The sequence below is a fragment of the Stegostoma tigrinum genome, chromosome 1 (assembly GCF_030684315.1).
Source record: "Stegostoma tigrinum isolate sSteTig4 chromosome 1, sSteTig4.hap1, whole genome shotgun sequence".
NCBI lineage: Eukaryota > Metazoa > Chordata > Chondrichthyes > Orectolobiformes > Stegostomatidae > Stegostoma > Stegostoma tigrinum.
In genome coordinates, this window is record NC_081354.1 from 109279056 (window position 1) to 109296174 (window position 17119).

The 17119-nt window shown below is 39.9% G+C and overlaps 1 protein-coding gene across 1 annotated transcript in view; it reads left to right on the forward strand.

The window, feature by feature from the left end:
- Positions 1–17119, forward strand: part of cep135 (centrosomal protein 135) — a 149480-nt gene that overhangs the window by 35363 nt on the left and 96998 nt on the right. Inside the window, exons 5-6 of the mRNA XM_048545685.2 lie at positions 1634–1775; positions 12678–12762. Coding sequence (XP_048401642.2) covers positions 1634–1775; positions 12678–12762 — 227 coding nt within the window. The remainder of the gene's footprint in view (positions 1–1633; positions 1776–12677; positions 12763–17119) is intronic.

Here is a 17119-nt window from a genome sequence, read left to right on the forward strand (position 1 = left end):
GTTTATTTCGAGAAATGGGTAGATCGATGAGCATTCAGTGAACTGTATTTTAGCACCACTGGCCTCCCAGTTTGAAGAATGTATTGCATCTGTGATTGCCGTATCTATTGGTTCTATTGTGCACCTTATGATGTTGTATATATAAGTGTTAGTTCTTTTAAGTGACTTTGCTAGGATTTTCATACTAACTTTCACAGATTACTGCAGTGAGCCTTGTGATTAGATTGGCGTCACCCAGCTCTTCCTCATTCTGTCCATCTTGAACAGTCATTTGAACCCTAAATGGTGGACGTAGTTGGCAGTTGTGCTTTTCATCACAATTTTGGCAAGTTCCTTGTCACAAATTTAGTCTCTAGATCATTTGAACTGTACTTTTGCTGCTTATGATGGCCCTCAAAACCTGAGAGATTAGCTGCTGTAGATAGCGGGTTTTCCGGTTGCACGGGTAGTTATTTGGAATGATAATTTTCATTTTCTTCAATTGATACACTTTATCAGCTTTCCTGATTCATGCTACAAAAATGCTAGAGATTCTTGTATTGGTCCAGCCATCCTTTGGTGCAATTGAACTCATTGTGGTCCAGCCTCTTTGCCAAGGCAAAGCATCTTTGCTACACAAATGGAGTGGAGCTGAGAATGTTCTTCAATCATGTTAGCAGAGCAGAATTGATGATGAGATAGTCAGTTGTTGTCATCGTCATCATCTTTGTTAGAAGGAATGCCTGCTTGTTAAACTGTTCCAAGATGTCACCTTGTGCTTAAGAGTTGTTGACAAATGCATGATGGAGTTTGCCATTCTTTAATGACGTATGCTATTGCTTTGTGCCATGATTTTTCATTTGCTGTATTAATTTCACATTACCTCCAATCACTCATAGTTCTAACTTTCTTCCAGTTTAGCTTAACCTCCCAAGGTATGAATGCCCTTTCATACAGAGGGCATGGTGTTGAATGATGACATGCCATAATCTCATGGTCTAATTTGACCAAATGCCAACCAAGTTTGTTGGTGAGGTCAGATGGTAAGCATGTATGAGTTTGATTGATCCAGAGCTAACCACCCTAAACTTCACATTACAATGGGCAGCCTTCCAAGTGATTTCTAATCTGCTGACTTGAATGGCTGACAGTTTCATCACAGCTGGGCTCCAGGTGGTCCAAATTTAACTCATCATGATTTCACTGTATATGGATCAGAAAGACAGACAGAATATGTGGTTGCAATAACACCATCACAATCACACTAATGTCATGTTAATGATCAGCAAATAATATTGCATCACAAAAGGCTAGGTCACAAAATGACATCATAGAACAAATAGACCTGTGTTACCCGGTTACCAAGAATTTTGTACACACCTGCATGGAGGAAGATTACTGATGCTGGAGTCGGAATGTTGTCAAAATGTAGAGATGTGAAGAGTAATCAGTGTTGGATTAGTTTATTTTATTTAAACAACAGGGTTATTTCAAAGCTGCACCTTAAGTTAAAGGAATAGGATCTGACAAATCAATCATAGTGCAGTGTCCAACATGGAACGTATGTATAGCACAATATGATAAATGGCTATTGAAAATAAAACTCAAAGATTTCCGATTTATTGCAAATCAAAACTCCATTTTTCTTATGCAGGTGGTAGAAAGCGCACTATCCCATTTCGTCGACAGCGAATGCAAATTGATCAGCCAGTTCCTCCATCTGGAATTGCATCAGCACCACAAATTCATACAGAAGATCCTTATTTCATGGACCTCTTGAGTGTGGCTGATAATAGGTATTTATAGTTCATAACTGAACAGATCAGCTGAATTTATATAGAAGATACAGCTTTATTATGATTGAACAAAATAGGAAATTAGAAGAAAGACTTAAACTGGAGCCTATGGTTGTCCAAGACTTAAATAATAGTTATTAGACAAAAATGGATAAGCATATTTCCAAATGCAAAAGTAATTATTCTAAGCGTACCTGCGCTGAGTTCAGCAGAGCACCCCAGCGGAGTGGACTCTTCAGAAATTACTTGTTGGCAAACGCTCCACAGGATTTTGGATGGTGGAGCAAGTAAGACTGTGTGGATAAAAACCAAAACAACTGTGGATGCTGTATATCAGGAACAAAAACAGAATTGCTGGAAAAGCTCAGCAGGTCTGGCGGCATCTGTCACCGGACCCGAAACATTAACTGATTTTATCTTCGCAGATGCTGCCATACATTCTGAGCTTTTCCAGCAACTTCTCTTTCTGTTTAAAACTATGTGGGTATAGGTTGTTGACAGTACTGTGGCTTTAATAGGTGTGTTTTGTCCTGGCGTTTTTACTGTGAGACTGGGGGACAGGCACTGAGTAGTCTGTGAGGAGATAGACAACTTGTGAAGCCTTGGGTGTTTTGTTTTAAATTTGGAATAAGGGAAGCAGCCTGAATGAATGTGGTCAAGTTCCCACTGACATTTTTTAGTTTTAGCATTCAGCAGGAGCTGCTGGGGTTGTGAAAAGCTGCCTCATCTCTCTCTATGTTAAAGCTGAAAGCTGGAGTTCTCCATCTAACAGACCTGCCATTTCATGTTCTTTCGTCCCAAATTGGAGAACTGCTCAAGAGACAACTCAGTTTTCTGAATTTGCCTTTTGCCAAGGGTGTGTTTATGGGATATTACTATATTGTACCAGTTTAGTAGTAAAATAATCTATTATTCTTGAAAGAACTGCATAGAGGTCGGTATCCCGTCACCAAGCCACCCTTTACGTGCACAGCACATGGGCTGTGACCTCAGGTGGCTCAAAGTCAGTCCCTAGACCAAGGAGACCTTCCAAATCTCCTGTTTAATCCTGACTCCCTGATTGGTCCAGGTTAACAACCCCAATCAATAGTCAATGAGATCCACCTGGCCATGATTCCAATTACTACAATTCTGTTAAATCTTCCAATATATTCACAAAACCAAAACCATAAATGACTTTCAGTTCATGAAGTCACAAACTATGTCAAGCCAAAGGATTTGATCAGCTTAAAATAGATAAAATAGAATTATAGGATCACTTCCGTGTGGAACCAGACCATGTGGCCCATCAAGTCCACACTGACCCTCTGAAGAGCATCCCACCTGGACTCACCTTCTAACCCTATACCTGTAACCCTGCATTTACCATGGCTAATCCCTGAACACTATGGGCAATTTAGCATGGCCAATCCAACATACCTACACATCTTTGGACTATGAGAAGAAACCAGAAGAATCGCAGGAAGCCAACACAGATTCGGGGAGAATGTACAGATTCCACACATACAGCCACCTGAAGTTGGAATCAAACCCAGATTCCTAATACTCTGAGACAGTAGTGCTAACCACTGAGGATTTAGAATTTAAACAGTTTGACTTCATGTCTCAATATTTTAATGATTCTGTAATAGCCGTTGTCAAAGTCCCAGAGGACAACATAGCTGCTCTTTCATTAGAGAGAGATGACTGAAGGCGAGTTTGACTTGAGGGTTACTACACCTCAGGTGAGGGGTGTGGTTGAGAAGGCAGAACCTTCATGATGATCCCATAGTGTGGGAACTGATTTCACACTGTTAGCATCACAAACCAGCCAGCTGAGCTAACTGACTCCCATTTCTGTAATACTGTACCTGCAGATTATCCTTTAGAATCTGTACTGATTTGAATTGCTTTAGAACATTGTCTTCTACCTGCTAAAGGCTAAACAGCCCTTCATAATTAATTCAGCATTACAGATACTTATACACATTTAAAAATTAAGACCAATTTCCAGTTTTGTAAGATGTTAAATTAATCAATTCTACTTCTTTGGGCACTTATAATTTTAGAAGACAGTAGAGTTAAATTATTCCAAGTTCCTCTTTATTTTGTTTTATTTTAACTGTAGTGTTTGAATAAATTGTGTTTTGCTTAACATCGAGTAGTTTGGCTAATCGAGTTGCATCTGGAACAAAATGCCTCACATTTACTTTTAAATAAAGCAAAAAATTAGAGTCTAGGCTACCTTCTTAATATATTTGGAGGGAGTCTGGAATGTCCGTAACAAATTTGGTGCTCTTGTCGAGATGAAAATCTCTAATTCCGGGTTGGGTATAGGATTATTGGATTCAAAGGCAGCAAGAGCTAAGTGTTGGTGTCTTTTATTTTGGTTGTTGAATTGCGTGTGCCTTATGTAAAAATGGCTTTTTTAGTCACTAAGAGTTTTGTGGCGGGTAGAAGAAGTCACTTCAGGAGTTTAAGAGAAAGTGAGCAAGGCAAAGCTTTGCAAATTGGCAAACAAGTTGGAGTTGCCTATATCTGTGAGAAGAAGGGAAATAGATATGGCAATCATGCAGCTTTCCTGCTACTAAGATGCTACTTGGCCTGCTGTGTTCATCCAGCTCTACACCTTGTTATCTCGGATTCTCCAGCATCTGCAGTCCCTATTACCTCTGATAACGTTTATATTTGCCAGGAATGCCATCAGAAACTTTAGAAATGGCTAAAATTGAAATTGGAAATGAAGCAGTTTGAACTTGAAAAGTAAATGAAACAGTTTGAATTACAATTGAAACTAGAGGAAGAACAGAAAGAGGGAATAGCTCTGGAAGAAGAGAAAGAAAAGGAAAGAATATCTCTTAACAGTAGAAAGCAAGAAAGAGAGAGAAGAAAAAACAATTCTAAGAGATAAAGGCTCCAGTTTTCAGCTGCAGCAGAGAGAGAGATATATGGCAGCTTTTCATTACCCCAGCAGCTCCTGCTGAATGCTAAAACTAAAAATTCTGGTTCTGTGGCTGGGAGCTTGACTACACCCATTCTGGCTGCGTCTGTTTTTTTCAACTTAAAAAAATTTAAGGCTTTACAAGTTGTTTATCTTCTCAGATTGTTCTACATCTGTTCCCCAGTCTCTCTCTAAAAGAAACCAAGATAAATGGCACCTGTTAAAGCCACAGTATCGTCGCAAGGTGGAGAAAATTTTCTACCAACTGCCAAAAACAATATGAATTAATGGATAAAAAATAAAAGAACTGCAGATGCTGTAAATCAGGAACAAAAGCAAAGTTGCTGGAAAAGCTCAGCAGGTCTGGTGGCATCTGTGAAGGGGAAAACATAGTTAACATTTCGGGTCTGGTGACCCTTCCTCAGAACAGTTCTGAGGAAGGGTCACTGGATGATCTGTGAAGGGAAGAACTCTGTTCTTCCCTTCACAGATGCCGCCATACCTGCTGAGCTATTCCAGCAACTTTATTTTTGTTCATGAATTAATAGATAAATAATTTCTAAGTTACATTATTATGGTTTGGGTGTTTCTATGCTGGTAGACTTTCTCAGATTCAGCAGGGGTGATCTTTAGGACTCCAAATAATGAGCAATAATACTACAGAAAGTTCACTGAGTTGTGTAAGAACTGTAGTATGATGATCTTGAGGGGCTTAAGTCAGCTAATATTGATTGAAATTATCGAAATGATAAATAGGAGGAATTTCTGAACTGTGTACATATGAACTTTGGTGATCAGTATATTCTCAGTCCAACAGAAAGAAAGCATTGTTTGACTGGGACTAGAGATTCAAGTGTCTGTGTTGTAACATTCGAGTAAGATTGATCATTGTGTCATAGGGTTGAGATCAATAATAGAGAAGAGCAACATAAGAACGTAAGAAATAAGAGCAGGAGTAGAGCATCCAGCCCCTTAATCCTGCCCATCATTCAACAAGATAATGGCTGATCTGCCCCAGGCCTAAATTCCTCTCTTATACCAATTGACCATAGCCCTGGTATCAACTCCCTGATATTCCAAAGATCTTCTTACCTCTTCTTTAAATACTTTCAGTGAAATAGTTTCCACAGTTCCCTTGGGTAGCAAATTTCCAATATTCATTATCTCCTGGGAGGAGAAATTCCAGTTTTAAATAGATGATCTTTTATTCTATAACTGTGTCCCCTAGTTAACCATTGCCCGCTAGTGGAAACATCTTCACAGCTTCTACCCTGTCAAACTATTCAGAATTTTGTATGTTTCAATGAGCTCATCCCTTCTTCTAATTTCTAATGCGTAATGGCCTAACCTGTTGAGTTGTTCTTGATAACTCTATCCTTCTAACTCACAAATCAACCTAGTGAATCTCCAATATTAATAAATACTTTCTTAAATACAAGACTAAAACTGTCCGGGTGCCGCCTCATCAACTCCTGTACAGTTATAACAAGACATTCCTGTTTTTAAACTCCAACTCGCTAGCAATTAAGTCCAAAATTGGGGAGTGGGGATCTTTGCTGATGATTGCACAATGTGCAGCACTATTCATGCTCCTCAAATACAGAAGCAGTCCATGTTCAAGTGTAACAGGACCTGAACAATATTCAGGCTTGGGCTGACAAATAGCAGGTATCATTCTTGCCACGCAAATGCATAAGAGACAATCTAACCACCACCCCTTGGCAATAAATGGTGTTCCCATCACGGAATCCTCCACTATCAACATCCTTGGGGTCAAAATTGACCAGAAACTGAACTAAACATGTAAACGCAGTGGCTACAAGAGCAGGTCAGAAGCTAGGAACACTTCAGCAAGTACTCCCAAAGCCTGTCCGTCTACAAGGCATCACTCAGGTGTGTGACAGAATACTCCCCATTTACCTGGATGTATGCAGATGCAACAACACTTAATAAACTTGAAATCAACCAGAACAAAGCAGCTCACTTGATTTGGATCACATTCACAAACATTCACTCCCTCGACTGATGCTCAGTACCATCTGCAAGATGCATTGCAGAAATCCACCAAAGAGCCTTATACAGCACCTTCCAAACCCACAACCACTTCCATCTAGAAGGACAAGAGCAGCAGATACATGGGAACACCACAAGTTTCCCTCCAATCCATTTCCATTCTGACTTGGAAATATATCACTGTTCCTTCACTGTCAGTGAGTCAAAATCCTAGAACTCCTTCCCTGAGGGCATTGTGGGCCAACCTACTGCTTGTGAACTTTCAAGAAAGCTGCTCATCACCAACTTCTCAAAGGCAAGTAGGGACGAGCAATAAGTGCTGTCCAGCCAGTGATGCCTGCATCTCATGAATGAATTAAAAAAAAACTGCCTTTCTTCCTACCAACATGCATGAACTTATACTTTTCTAGTTTTCGCTGCTTTGTAAGTCTTAGTTTCTGATTGGATACTGTTCTTAATCGCTTTTGTTGACCACAGGTCAAGTTCTCATCAAGTTATTTTTTATTTGGTGGAATGTTTTTTTACTGAGCATTATGAAATATCTTCTTAAATGTCTCCCACTGCTCACCCAAAACTCTCCCCTTCAACTATTTTCCCAATTCTTCCTTCATGCCTGTGGAATTTCCCTTATTGAAGTTGAGAACATTGGATTGAGACCCGAGTTGCTGTCCCTTAAACTAAATTTGAAATTCCTCCTATGTTTTGATTGCTACACACCTGGAGGAGCTCTAATTATGAGATCTCGTGTTAATCCTCCCTCATTTGCACATTGCTGGATCTAAAATAACCTGCTCCTGGGTCGGTTCTGTAACATACTGCCTAAGAAGCAATTCCCAATCCACTCTAGAAATTGGTCTTCCCTGTCACCCAGTTGCCCATCTGATTTGTCAAGTCATATACAGATTGAAATCACCCATCGCAACGGTCAGGCCTTTCTTGCAGTGCTCCATTATTTCCCAATTTACACTTTGTTCTACAGTAATGCAATTCTTCAGGGGCCTATAGACAATTCCCATCTGTGATTTTTAAACCTTGCCATACCTTATTTTCACACAACCTGATGCCACATCATGACCTGTTGCACCTATTATCCATTACACTGATAACTTTCTTTATTGATCAAAGCTACCCCACTTTCTTTTCTCTTTTGCCTATTCTTCTGGAACACAAATACCCTTGAATACTGAGTTCCCAATCTTGATTTTCATATAACCACGTCTCCATAATAGTTATCAAGTCATGTTATTTTGTTTATATTTGTTCCATCAACCGATCTATCTTGTTGCAAAGGCTGCATGAATTCAGATAAAGATCCTTAAACTTTGAAGTTTTAATCATTATTGACTTCTGTTTCTAATTTTTGATGAATTCTATATTTCTTATCTCTTTCTGTCACACTTTGATTGTTGCTTATCTCTTCACTACTCTGCACTTCAGCTCTCTATTGAATTTTTATACTTGGCTTCAATTTAATCCAATGATTCCATCTGACAGTCTTCAACTTTTAAATTTCACCCCACATCCCACTAGTAGACATCTATTTGTACTAGATGCACAAGCAAGGGCAAGGGACACTGATAGTTTTATTTTGTACAACTGTGCTCCAGAATGAATCATTCAAGTGTTAAGCTTTTTGAAGATATTCACCAGCATCTGTCCAATTGCAAAACTGGCTGGCACTGTCAAAAAAAAGACAGATAGAAACTGAACAATTACTGCTCGCGTAACTCACAGGCACTTCTCCTATAATGTGATAGTTGTGTTCTTGCATGACCTTGCGCTGTAGAAAATCATACTATAGAAAATCCTATCATAGGGAAATCGCTATACCTGTACGGCAGAAAGTTCACATTAGCCAAATAGCATCCACTGTTCATTTGAGATAACAAGGTGTAGAGCTGGATGAACACAGGCCTTCATTTCTGAAGAAGGGTCTAGGCTCAAAAGGCCAGCCTTGCTGCTCCTCTGATGCTGCTTGGCCTGCTGTGTTCATCCAGCTCTACACCTTGTTATCTCAGATTCTCCAGCATCTGCAGTTCCTTCTAACCACTGTTCATCAACTGCATTACAGCCCATTCACGTTAACGAAACACAGGTTGTAGCGGAGCTACCTGGACTTCAATTCATCAGTAATATAATGAAAGCTATTAGTGATAGTGTAGTAGACAGCTGTTTGGTGAAGGAAGAAAAGGGAGATGGCCTGTCTTCCATATTGATTTATTCACAATGTTCAATATAGCATAAGTGCACACTACTCCTTAGTCATAGATCCATAGAAATCCACGGCACAGAAACAGGTCCTTCAGGCCATCAAGTCTGTGCTAGAAAAAAAAGCACCTATCTATTCCAATCCCATTTTCCAGCATTTGATTTTAAGCTTTGTATGCCTTAGCATTGCAGTGCACATTGAAATACTTAAATGTTATGAGGGTTTCTGCCTCCACCACCTTTTCAAGCAGTGAATCCCAGATGCCTACCACTTTGAGGTTAAAAAATATTGCCTCACATCCCGTCTGAACCTCCTGGCCCTTACGTTAAATCTATGTCCCCTGGTCATTGATCCTTACATCATGGGGAAATGTGTATTCCTGTCTACCCTATCTACGCCTCCCCATAATTTTATATATCTCAGTTATGCTCCCCCTCAGTCTCCTCTGCTTCAAGGAAATCCCTAATCTGTCCAATCTGTCTTCCTGGACAACATTCTGGTAAATCTCCTCTGCACCCTCTCCAATGCAATCACATCCCTCCCTTAAGGTGGATGCTAGAACTGAAGACAGTACTCTAACCAATGTTGTGTTCAGTTTCAGCATAATCTCCCTGTTCTTAAACGCCATACCTCAGCTAATCCCATATGGCTTCTTAACCATTTTATCTACCTTCACCACTATCTTAAGGAGTCAGTGGACATGCGTACAAAGGTCCATCTGATCCTCTGTGCTTTTACAAGGTCCAACCCTTTATCATGTATTCCCTTGTCTGGCTTGTCCTGCTGAAATGCATTACTTCACACTTATCCAGATTGAATTCCATTTGCCAATAATCAGCCTATCTATCCGTCTGCATTCTAAGTCTATCCTCCTCACAATTTACCACCCCACCAATTTTTGTATCATCCATGATCAGTCAAAAGAACATAAGAACTAGGAGCAGGAGTAGGCCACCCGGCCCCTTGAGCCTGCCCCACCATTCAATGAGATCATAGCTGATCTTTCTGAGACTCAGCTCCACTTACCCACCCACTCAGCATAACTCTTAATTCCTTTACTGTTCCTACATTCAAGTTTAAATCATCTTTATATACCACAAGTAGCAAAGACTCCAACACTGATCCCTGCAGGACCCCACTGGACACAGACTTCCAGACACAAAAACACCCCTCGTCTATCACCCTCTGCTTCTACTATTTTTTTCTGTAGACTAGCCTCCTCCCAGTTGGAAACTGGCTCTTATAATTATTTATAATCTATTATTTGGACATGTTATGGCACTCCTTGAGGGCAGGAGGGTCTTAATCTAGGCCTTCTGGCCCAAAGGCAGAAACACTACCATTGTACCATATGATCCTCATACCCCAATAATATTGCCAATCAGAGGATGCACATATACACGCTCGTGTACACAGCATTTGCAACTTTAACAATCAGCAGTATTATTAAGCATCAGATGCTCACCAATACCCCACTCGTGGCTCCAGACTACGTCGTAACCTTGTTCCAAATTTAGACACAACCGAAGTCTAGAGGTGAGGTGAAAGTGACAACCTGTAATACCTTACCAAATTTGGTGCCAAGGAGTAGATGCAGGTTCAGTTACAACATTTAAAAAGACATTTGAAGAGGTACATGAATAGGAAATGTTTAGAGAGACATGGGCCAAAAGCAGGCAAATGGGACTAGTTTAGTTTGAGAAAACTGATAGGCATTGACGAATTGGATTGAAGGGTCTGTTTCTGTGCTGTATGACTCTATGATTCTAAAAGTTAATTTTTAAAAATATTGTGCATAATGTTTTTTCTATATATTTTTGACATAAAAATCTTATTATATAAATATACAAGCATATATTTTAATGTTAATTTTAAAAAGCTGCCAAGACAACCATTTGCTCACATTTCAATAGTTTAGTTAAATTTGGTTGTACAGCAATCTTACTCCAGTTCATTGTTTCAGAGATTAACTTCAGAGCAATCTTCACAATGTGGTTCAGCCATTCAACCCCACAATTCCATTCCATTCAAGGAGATCCAATCAGGTCAATTCCCTGCATCTATCTGCATGCCTTTAATTCATAATATCTTGTACCCTTACCTGATATCGTTTTCACCAGTAAAAATAGAAAATGCCAGAGAAACGCAGCTAGCCTGCCAGCATCTATGGAGAAACAAGTATGGCTAACTTTTCAAGTCCACAGCCTTTTCTTTGGAATAGAGAAGATCTGGAAAATTATTGTTTTCACGTTGTTGACAACAAGTGTTTCAATAGCAATTTTATTTGCTCTAGTGAGGGAGAATTTCACATTTCAATAAACTTTTCAATAAAAGCTTTACTAACTCACCCAACATCAACTGTGGGATAAAGAACAGCAGATGCTGGAGATCTAAAACAAAAATAGAAATTGCATGTGAAACTCAGCAGGCCTGGCGGCATCTGTGGGACGAAAACAGAAGTAATGTTTCACATTTGGAGTTTGATGTTGAGTCCTAGAGGCTGCAAGATCCCCAATATTATTCTTCGAGCTGGCACTGAGGGTTACTGGAACATTGCAGCAGGCATGCCTCGGAAATGTTGGTGTGGGAACACCATAATGTTGAAGCGGCAGACAACTAGAAGCTTTGGGTCATTTTTGCTGACTGGGTGATGGTATTCTGCAAAGCAATCACCCAGTCTGTGTTTTGTTTCCCCAATGTAGAGGAGGCCACACTGTGAATAGCGAATACAGTAATTCTATCAAATTTAATCAAGTACAGATAAATCACTGTTAACATTTCGGGTCCGGTTCTGAGGAAGGGTCACCGAACCTGAAAAGTTACCTCTGTTATCTCCTCCACAGATGCTGCCAGACCTGCTGAGTTTTTCCAGCAACTTTGTTTTTGTTCCTGATTTACAGCACCCGCAGTTCTTGTGGTTTTTACAGGTAAATCACTGCTTCACGTTGGAGGTGTGTCTGGGGCCTTGGACAGTGAAGAGTGAGGAGGTAAATAGGCAAGTGTTATACCTTATGCAATTGAGTGTGAAGGGGGTGTGAGGAGGTGTTGGGAAGGAGTGCACCAGTTTTCAGTTACCTGCCACGTCAACTCACCGCCATGTGCCCATGCCAGTATGTCTGTTGCAGGCCTGCTGCAACATTCCAACAAGCCTCAGCACAATCTCAAAGAACAATATCTCATTTTCTGCTTGGGGGCCTAGCAGCCTGTAGGACTCAACATAAATTTCAATAAATGATACCATCCTTCCATGTTTTTTATCCACCCACGCTGGGTCCTGTTATAACATGGGTTGCTTTTAACATGGTCACCCATTCTCTCCTAATCTTACCTCTTACTATCACTTATTCAGCTTTTCTTCTGCCCTATCCTGCTGTCCATAGTCATCTTGTTTACAATTGCACTTTCATATCTCTCCCACTGTCTCTCTGGGCTCCATCTCCCATATCTGCTGTGCTCTTCACCCACCTCCCAACTTAATCTTCACCATGAATATTGACTTCTCCTAGCTGCTTACAGTTCTAATGAACAGTTACCAGATTTGTAATGTTAACTCTGCTTTCTTCCCACAGTTGCTGCCAGATGTGGTGAGTTTCACCAACAATCAATTGTAAGGTTTTGTTCCTTTGTTCTGGAAGCCCTGTTTTCATTGCTGATTTACTTCGGATAAATTTGTTCTTCCTACTGTAAATTCATGTCCATCTGAGAGATCAGTATTCTTTATTGTAACTTAACTAATCACTTTTTGTGATAATTCTTCCAGAATACTCGATCTGCAAGCTACAGTTGATGAGCTGAAATGTGAACTGGAAAAATCAGATCGTGGGATGAGAAAATTCCAGAGGCAGGTGAGATGGTTAAATCTGGAAACAAACTTTTGACTTTTTTTTTCCTATAAAGATTAATGGGAACATATTCATAATGGCAAGTATGCATCTAAATATCATTCAATCAAACTGATCATTTACAAAAGTCCTCCTTTTCAAATGTTAGTCACAAATACTTTACGCACGCATTTTATGTAAAGTGCCTTCACAGCTTGAAGCTAAGTCCAAAGGCAAAATGTATTACATTATCCTCCATTTAGAAGTGGCCAAAGTGCTCCACATGCTAGATCCAGCACTCGAGCCTTATTTTTCAGCAATCAAAGCCAAGCCACTATATTTGCTGTGCAGACAGTGGACACATTGGGTACATTTTTTGAACTTCTGCAGTTTGAAAATGGGAAAAAAACTGCTGCAACATTAGTGGACATCACTTCAGGGGGAAATTTCTTACCACCAATCGGAGTAGCCTTTGCCAACCATCCAGGTTTGGATGGTTCAAAATGCATTTTTGTCCCTTCAAAACAGTCTGTGGCATTGGGTGGCTACCTGCATAGACCAGGCAATGCTGGAGCAGGTCAGGCTAAGCAATAGAACTGTAGGTGATATAGAGAAATTTTTACCAAGTTTGGAAACACAGGCTGCTAGGGGAAAAAAAGCAAGCCAAGATCTGGTGGCTAGCAATTTTTGCAACTGGTTTTGAAATGCTTACTATTTGGATTCTCATATATGGGGTTTTGGAATGTGCCACAGATGCATTTTTAACATACAAATAGATGTTTCTTAATATATCGGGATTTGATGTTGTTTATGAATATTGTTGGAGAAAAGAAATTTTATTGTGATTAATAGTTTTGAAATTGGGAAGTATTTATTTAAATATTGTAAAGCATTCAAATAAATGTTGAAATGTTTTATGAGAAAAACATACTGGTATTGCACATGATATTTGATTTTGATAAAAGAAAAACGCTGCAGATGCTGGAAATCAGAAACCAGAACAGAAGATTCAAGAGAAACTCAGCGAATCCGGTGACATCCATGGAGCGAGAAACTGAGTTAGGCTTTGAGTCCGAGATGAAGTCAATTCTAAAGAAAACTCAAAATTTTGACTGTTCCTCTCTCTACGGATGCTGTCAGATTTGCTGAATTTCTCTAGCATTTTCTGTTTATGTTTAATTGTGTTTCTTCACGGTTCTAATATATTTCAGTCATGTGACTTATCCGCGAAAGCATCACTTTGTCTTTCAAGATTTTTTTTCAGCACTTAGTGTAATTATACTTTGTTCCCTATAATTTTGACAATCTCAGCTGTATGATTAAAAATTACCTTCCTTTGAGTGATCCTGTGATGAATTAACCGTAGATATGTCAACAGTACCGTACCTTTTTAAGTGGTGTACCACAGTCACCAGCCATTTATGTTTTAACTTCTCCCATCTAAGTCTCTTTCACTTTTCTGCAGAATGTTAGAGTTTTTTTTTGCATTGAAGTGATGTAGATGGAACTTGTTTGTGAAGTAAGGAAAAAGACTTACATTCATATGGTGATGTCTGTAGCCCAGGATAACACAAAGTCAAATGACTACTTACTTAATGTCTCGCAGAACAACATGGTAGTTAATTTATACAGTTTAGTAAATAACCTAATAGTGATAGAGTCTTAGACGTCTACAGCATAGAACAGTGCCCTTTGGCCCACTGAGTCTGCAACAGTCAAAAATAAGCATCCAACTACTCTGATCCCATTTTCCAGGTCTTGGCCCATAGCTTTGTATGCCTTGGCATCGCAAGTGCTCATTTAAATACTTCTTAAATAAAGATTTATGCTTCTACCATCCTGTCAAGCAGTGAGTTCCAGATTCCTACCACTCTCTGGGTGAAAAGCCTTTTCCTCACATACCCTCAATAGTTCTTGGCCCTTACTTTAAATATATACTCACTGGTCATTAATCCCTCCATAAGGGGAAATGTCTCTTCCTTTCTACCTTATCTGTACCCCTCAATTTTGTACATCTCAGTCATGTTCCACCTCAACCCCCTCAGTGTTCTCTTCATCAAGGAAAACAGCCCATCATCTTTTCTATCATGCACAAACTCATTGATTGACCCTGTTACATTCAGTTTAAATGATTAACGTATACCAAAAATAGCTGGGGCCCCAACAATTGATCCCACTGGTCTCGGCCTTCCAGTCACAAAAATGTCATTACACCCTCTACTTCCTCCCTCTCGGTTAATTCTTCATCCAATCAGCCAAATTTCATTGGTTTGCATGGGGTCTTATCATCACTATTAGTCTCCCAAGTGGGGACTTATCAAAATCGTTGTAGATGTCCAAGTGGATTGCTTCAAAAGCATTGCCCTCATCTACACAACTAGTCTCTCCTATAGGAAATTCAATCAAGTTCGTCACACATGACCTCCTCTTTGCAAAATCGTACTGACTCTTCCTGGTTAGTTCCTGCCACTCCAAGTGCAGCTTAATTCAGAATTGCGTCCAATAGTTTCCCCACCACTGAAGTTAGACTGACTGGTTTAGTTTCCTGGTTTACCGCTTGCTCCTTTGTTGAATAATGCTACCAGGATGGCTGTCATCCAGTCCCATGGCACATCTCCTGTGACCAGTGAGGTATTGAAAATAAGTGCCACCCTGCTATTTCCTCCCTGCCTCATTCAAAATCCTGAGATACGTTTCATTCAGCCCAGGAGATTTATGTACTTGCATGCTTGTGACTCTAAGACCCTCCTCTCTGCTTGTGCTCATTTTAAAAATTATATCACAGCCTTTCTTCCTGATTTCTTTACCTACACATCATTTCTCTCCCTAATGAACCCCAACACAAAGTATTCATTTAGAACCCTATCTACATCCTCCGACTCCACACGCGAATTACTACTGTAGCCCTGAATGGGCTCTAATCTTTCCAGAGTCACCCTTTTATTCTTTCATGTACCTGTAAAATGGCAGAACATTTTCCTTTATTTTACCTGCCACTATCATATAATGCTCCTTTTTCGCTCTCCCAATTTAGTTTTAATTTCTAAACTCCTCTGTGGCTTCTGCTGTTTTGAGCCCTCTGTTTCAGTAATAACCCTCCCTTTTCCTCTTTATCCAATCTTATATATCACTCACTATACATTGGAACATGTTGGCTATGTATTGTCCTATTTCCTTCTTGACACATGCTAGTATTCTGACACAGATTGACCTAAAAATATTTGTCTCCACTCTACTCGGGCCAAATTGTATCTTGCCTTATTAAAATCCCCAGTTTAGAACTCTGATTTCTGGCCCATCTTGAATATAATGGAGTCACAGTCACTGCCTGCAAAATAAATCTCTATTAATACTTTAACCACATGCCTGACTTCTTTATTTAAAATGAAGTGATGGAAGGTGACATTGATAATCCTATCAACCTGCTCACTGACGTCCAGTTTGGGTTCTAAGGGCTTCTGACCTCATTACAGCTTGCTCAAACATAGACAAATAAGGCTGAATTCCAGAGGTGAGGTGAGAGTGTCAGACTTTTCATCTGATAACATGGTTGATGATTCCTGTAAGGAGTTCTACTGCTGGTTAACAAAAGAAGATTAAAAGGAGCCACATGACCAATAACTGAGCAAGTCATTGTATTGCTAGCGATGTAACTCCTACGCCTGGACAGATCTGGTGTACCTTTAGTATCCCAAAAAGGTTCTCCAGAAGGTTTTGGTCTGCTGCAGGATGGTGCAGGCCAGTTGGTATCCTCAAGAAGAGCAAAAGGAGCCTACAGCCACAGTCCTGACTACCAGAGATGATTGTAACAACCTCATAAATGCTTAATTCAGCTATCCTAATTATTTATTGGTTCCCAATCATTTCCACAGTCAAAAACACAACACCCGTTCCTTATTGTCCTATCTGACCTTGCTATCATCAGAAAGCGATCAACCAAGTGGAATTTGGATGTTTGTGGGACATAGTAGGAAGCCGGAGAATGAGCAGTTCAAATATAGAAAGACCTATATTCAAAGAAAGAATCATAAGTATGAGCATTGTACAACCCAGTTCCCTGTCCAAGTGAATTTCCACACACAGTTATTATAACTTCCTCATTCACTTACTAATACACCAGTTTGGTGCACCCCCACAGCTTCAGTAGGTTTCTTGTTTCCTTATTCTGATGGATGACATACCTCTCGCAACTGCCATCTAGATTTAGGAACTCATGAGGGCTCCATCAAATTCTGTCCCACCTACTTTGATGCAGATGCAGACACAGTTGTTAGGCAGAAGGCAGCATGAGGGGCTTTGTCCAGGATGAATGATGGCATAGACAGTTAAATTTTGTTGTGGGTAAACAAGAGATGAGAAGGGGGAAAATGTGGAGATATGC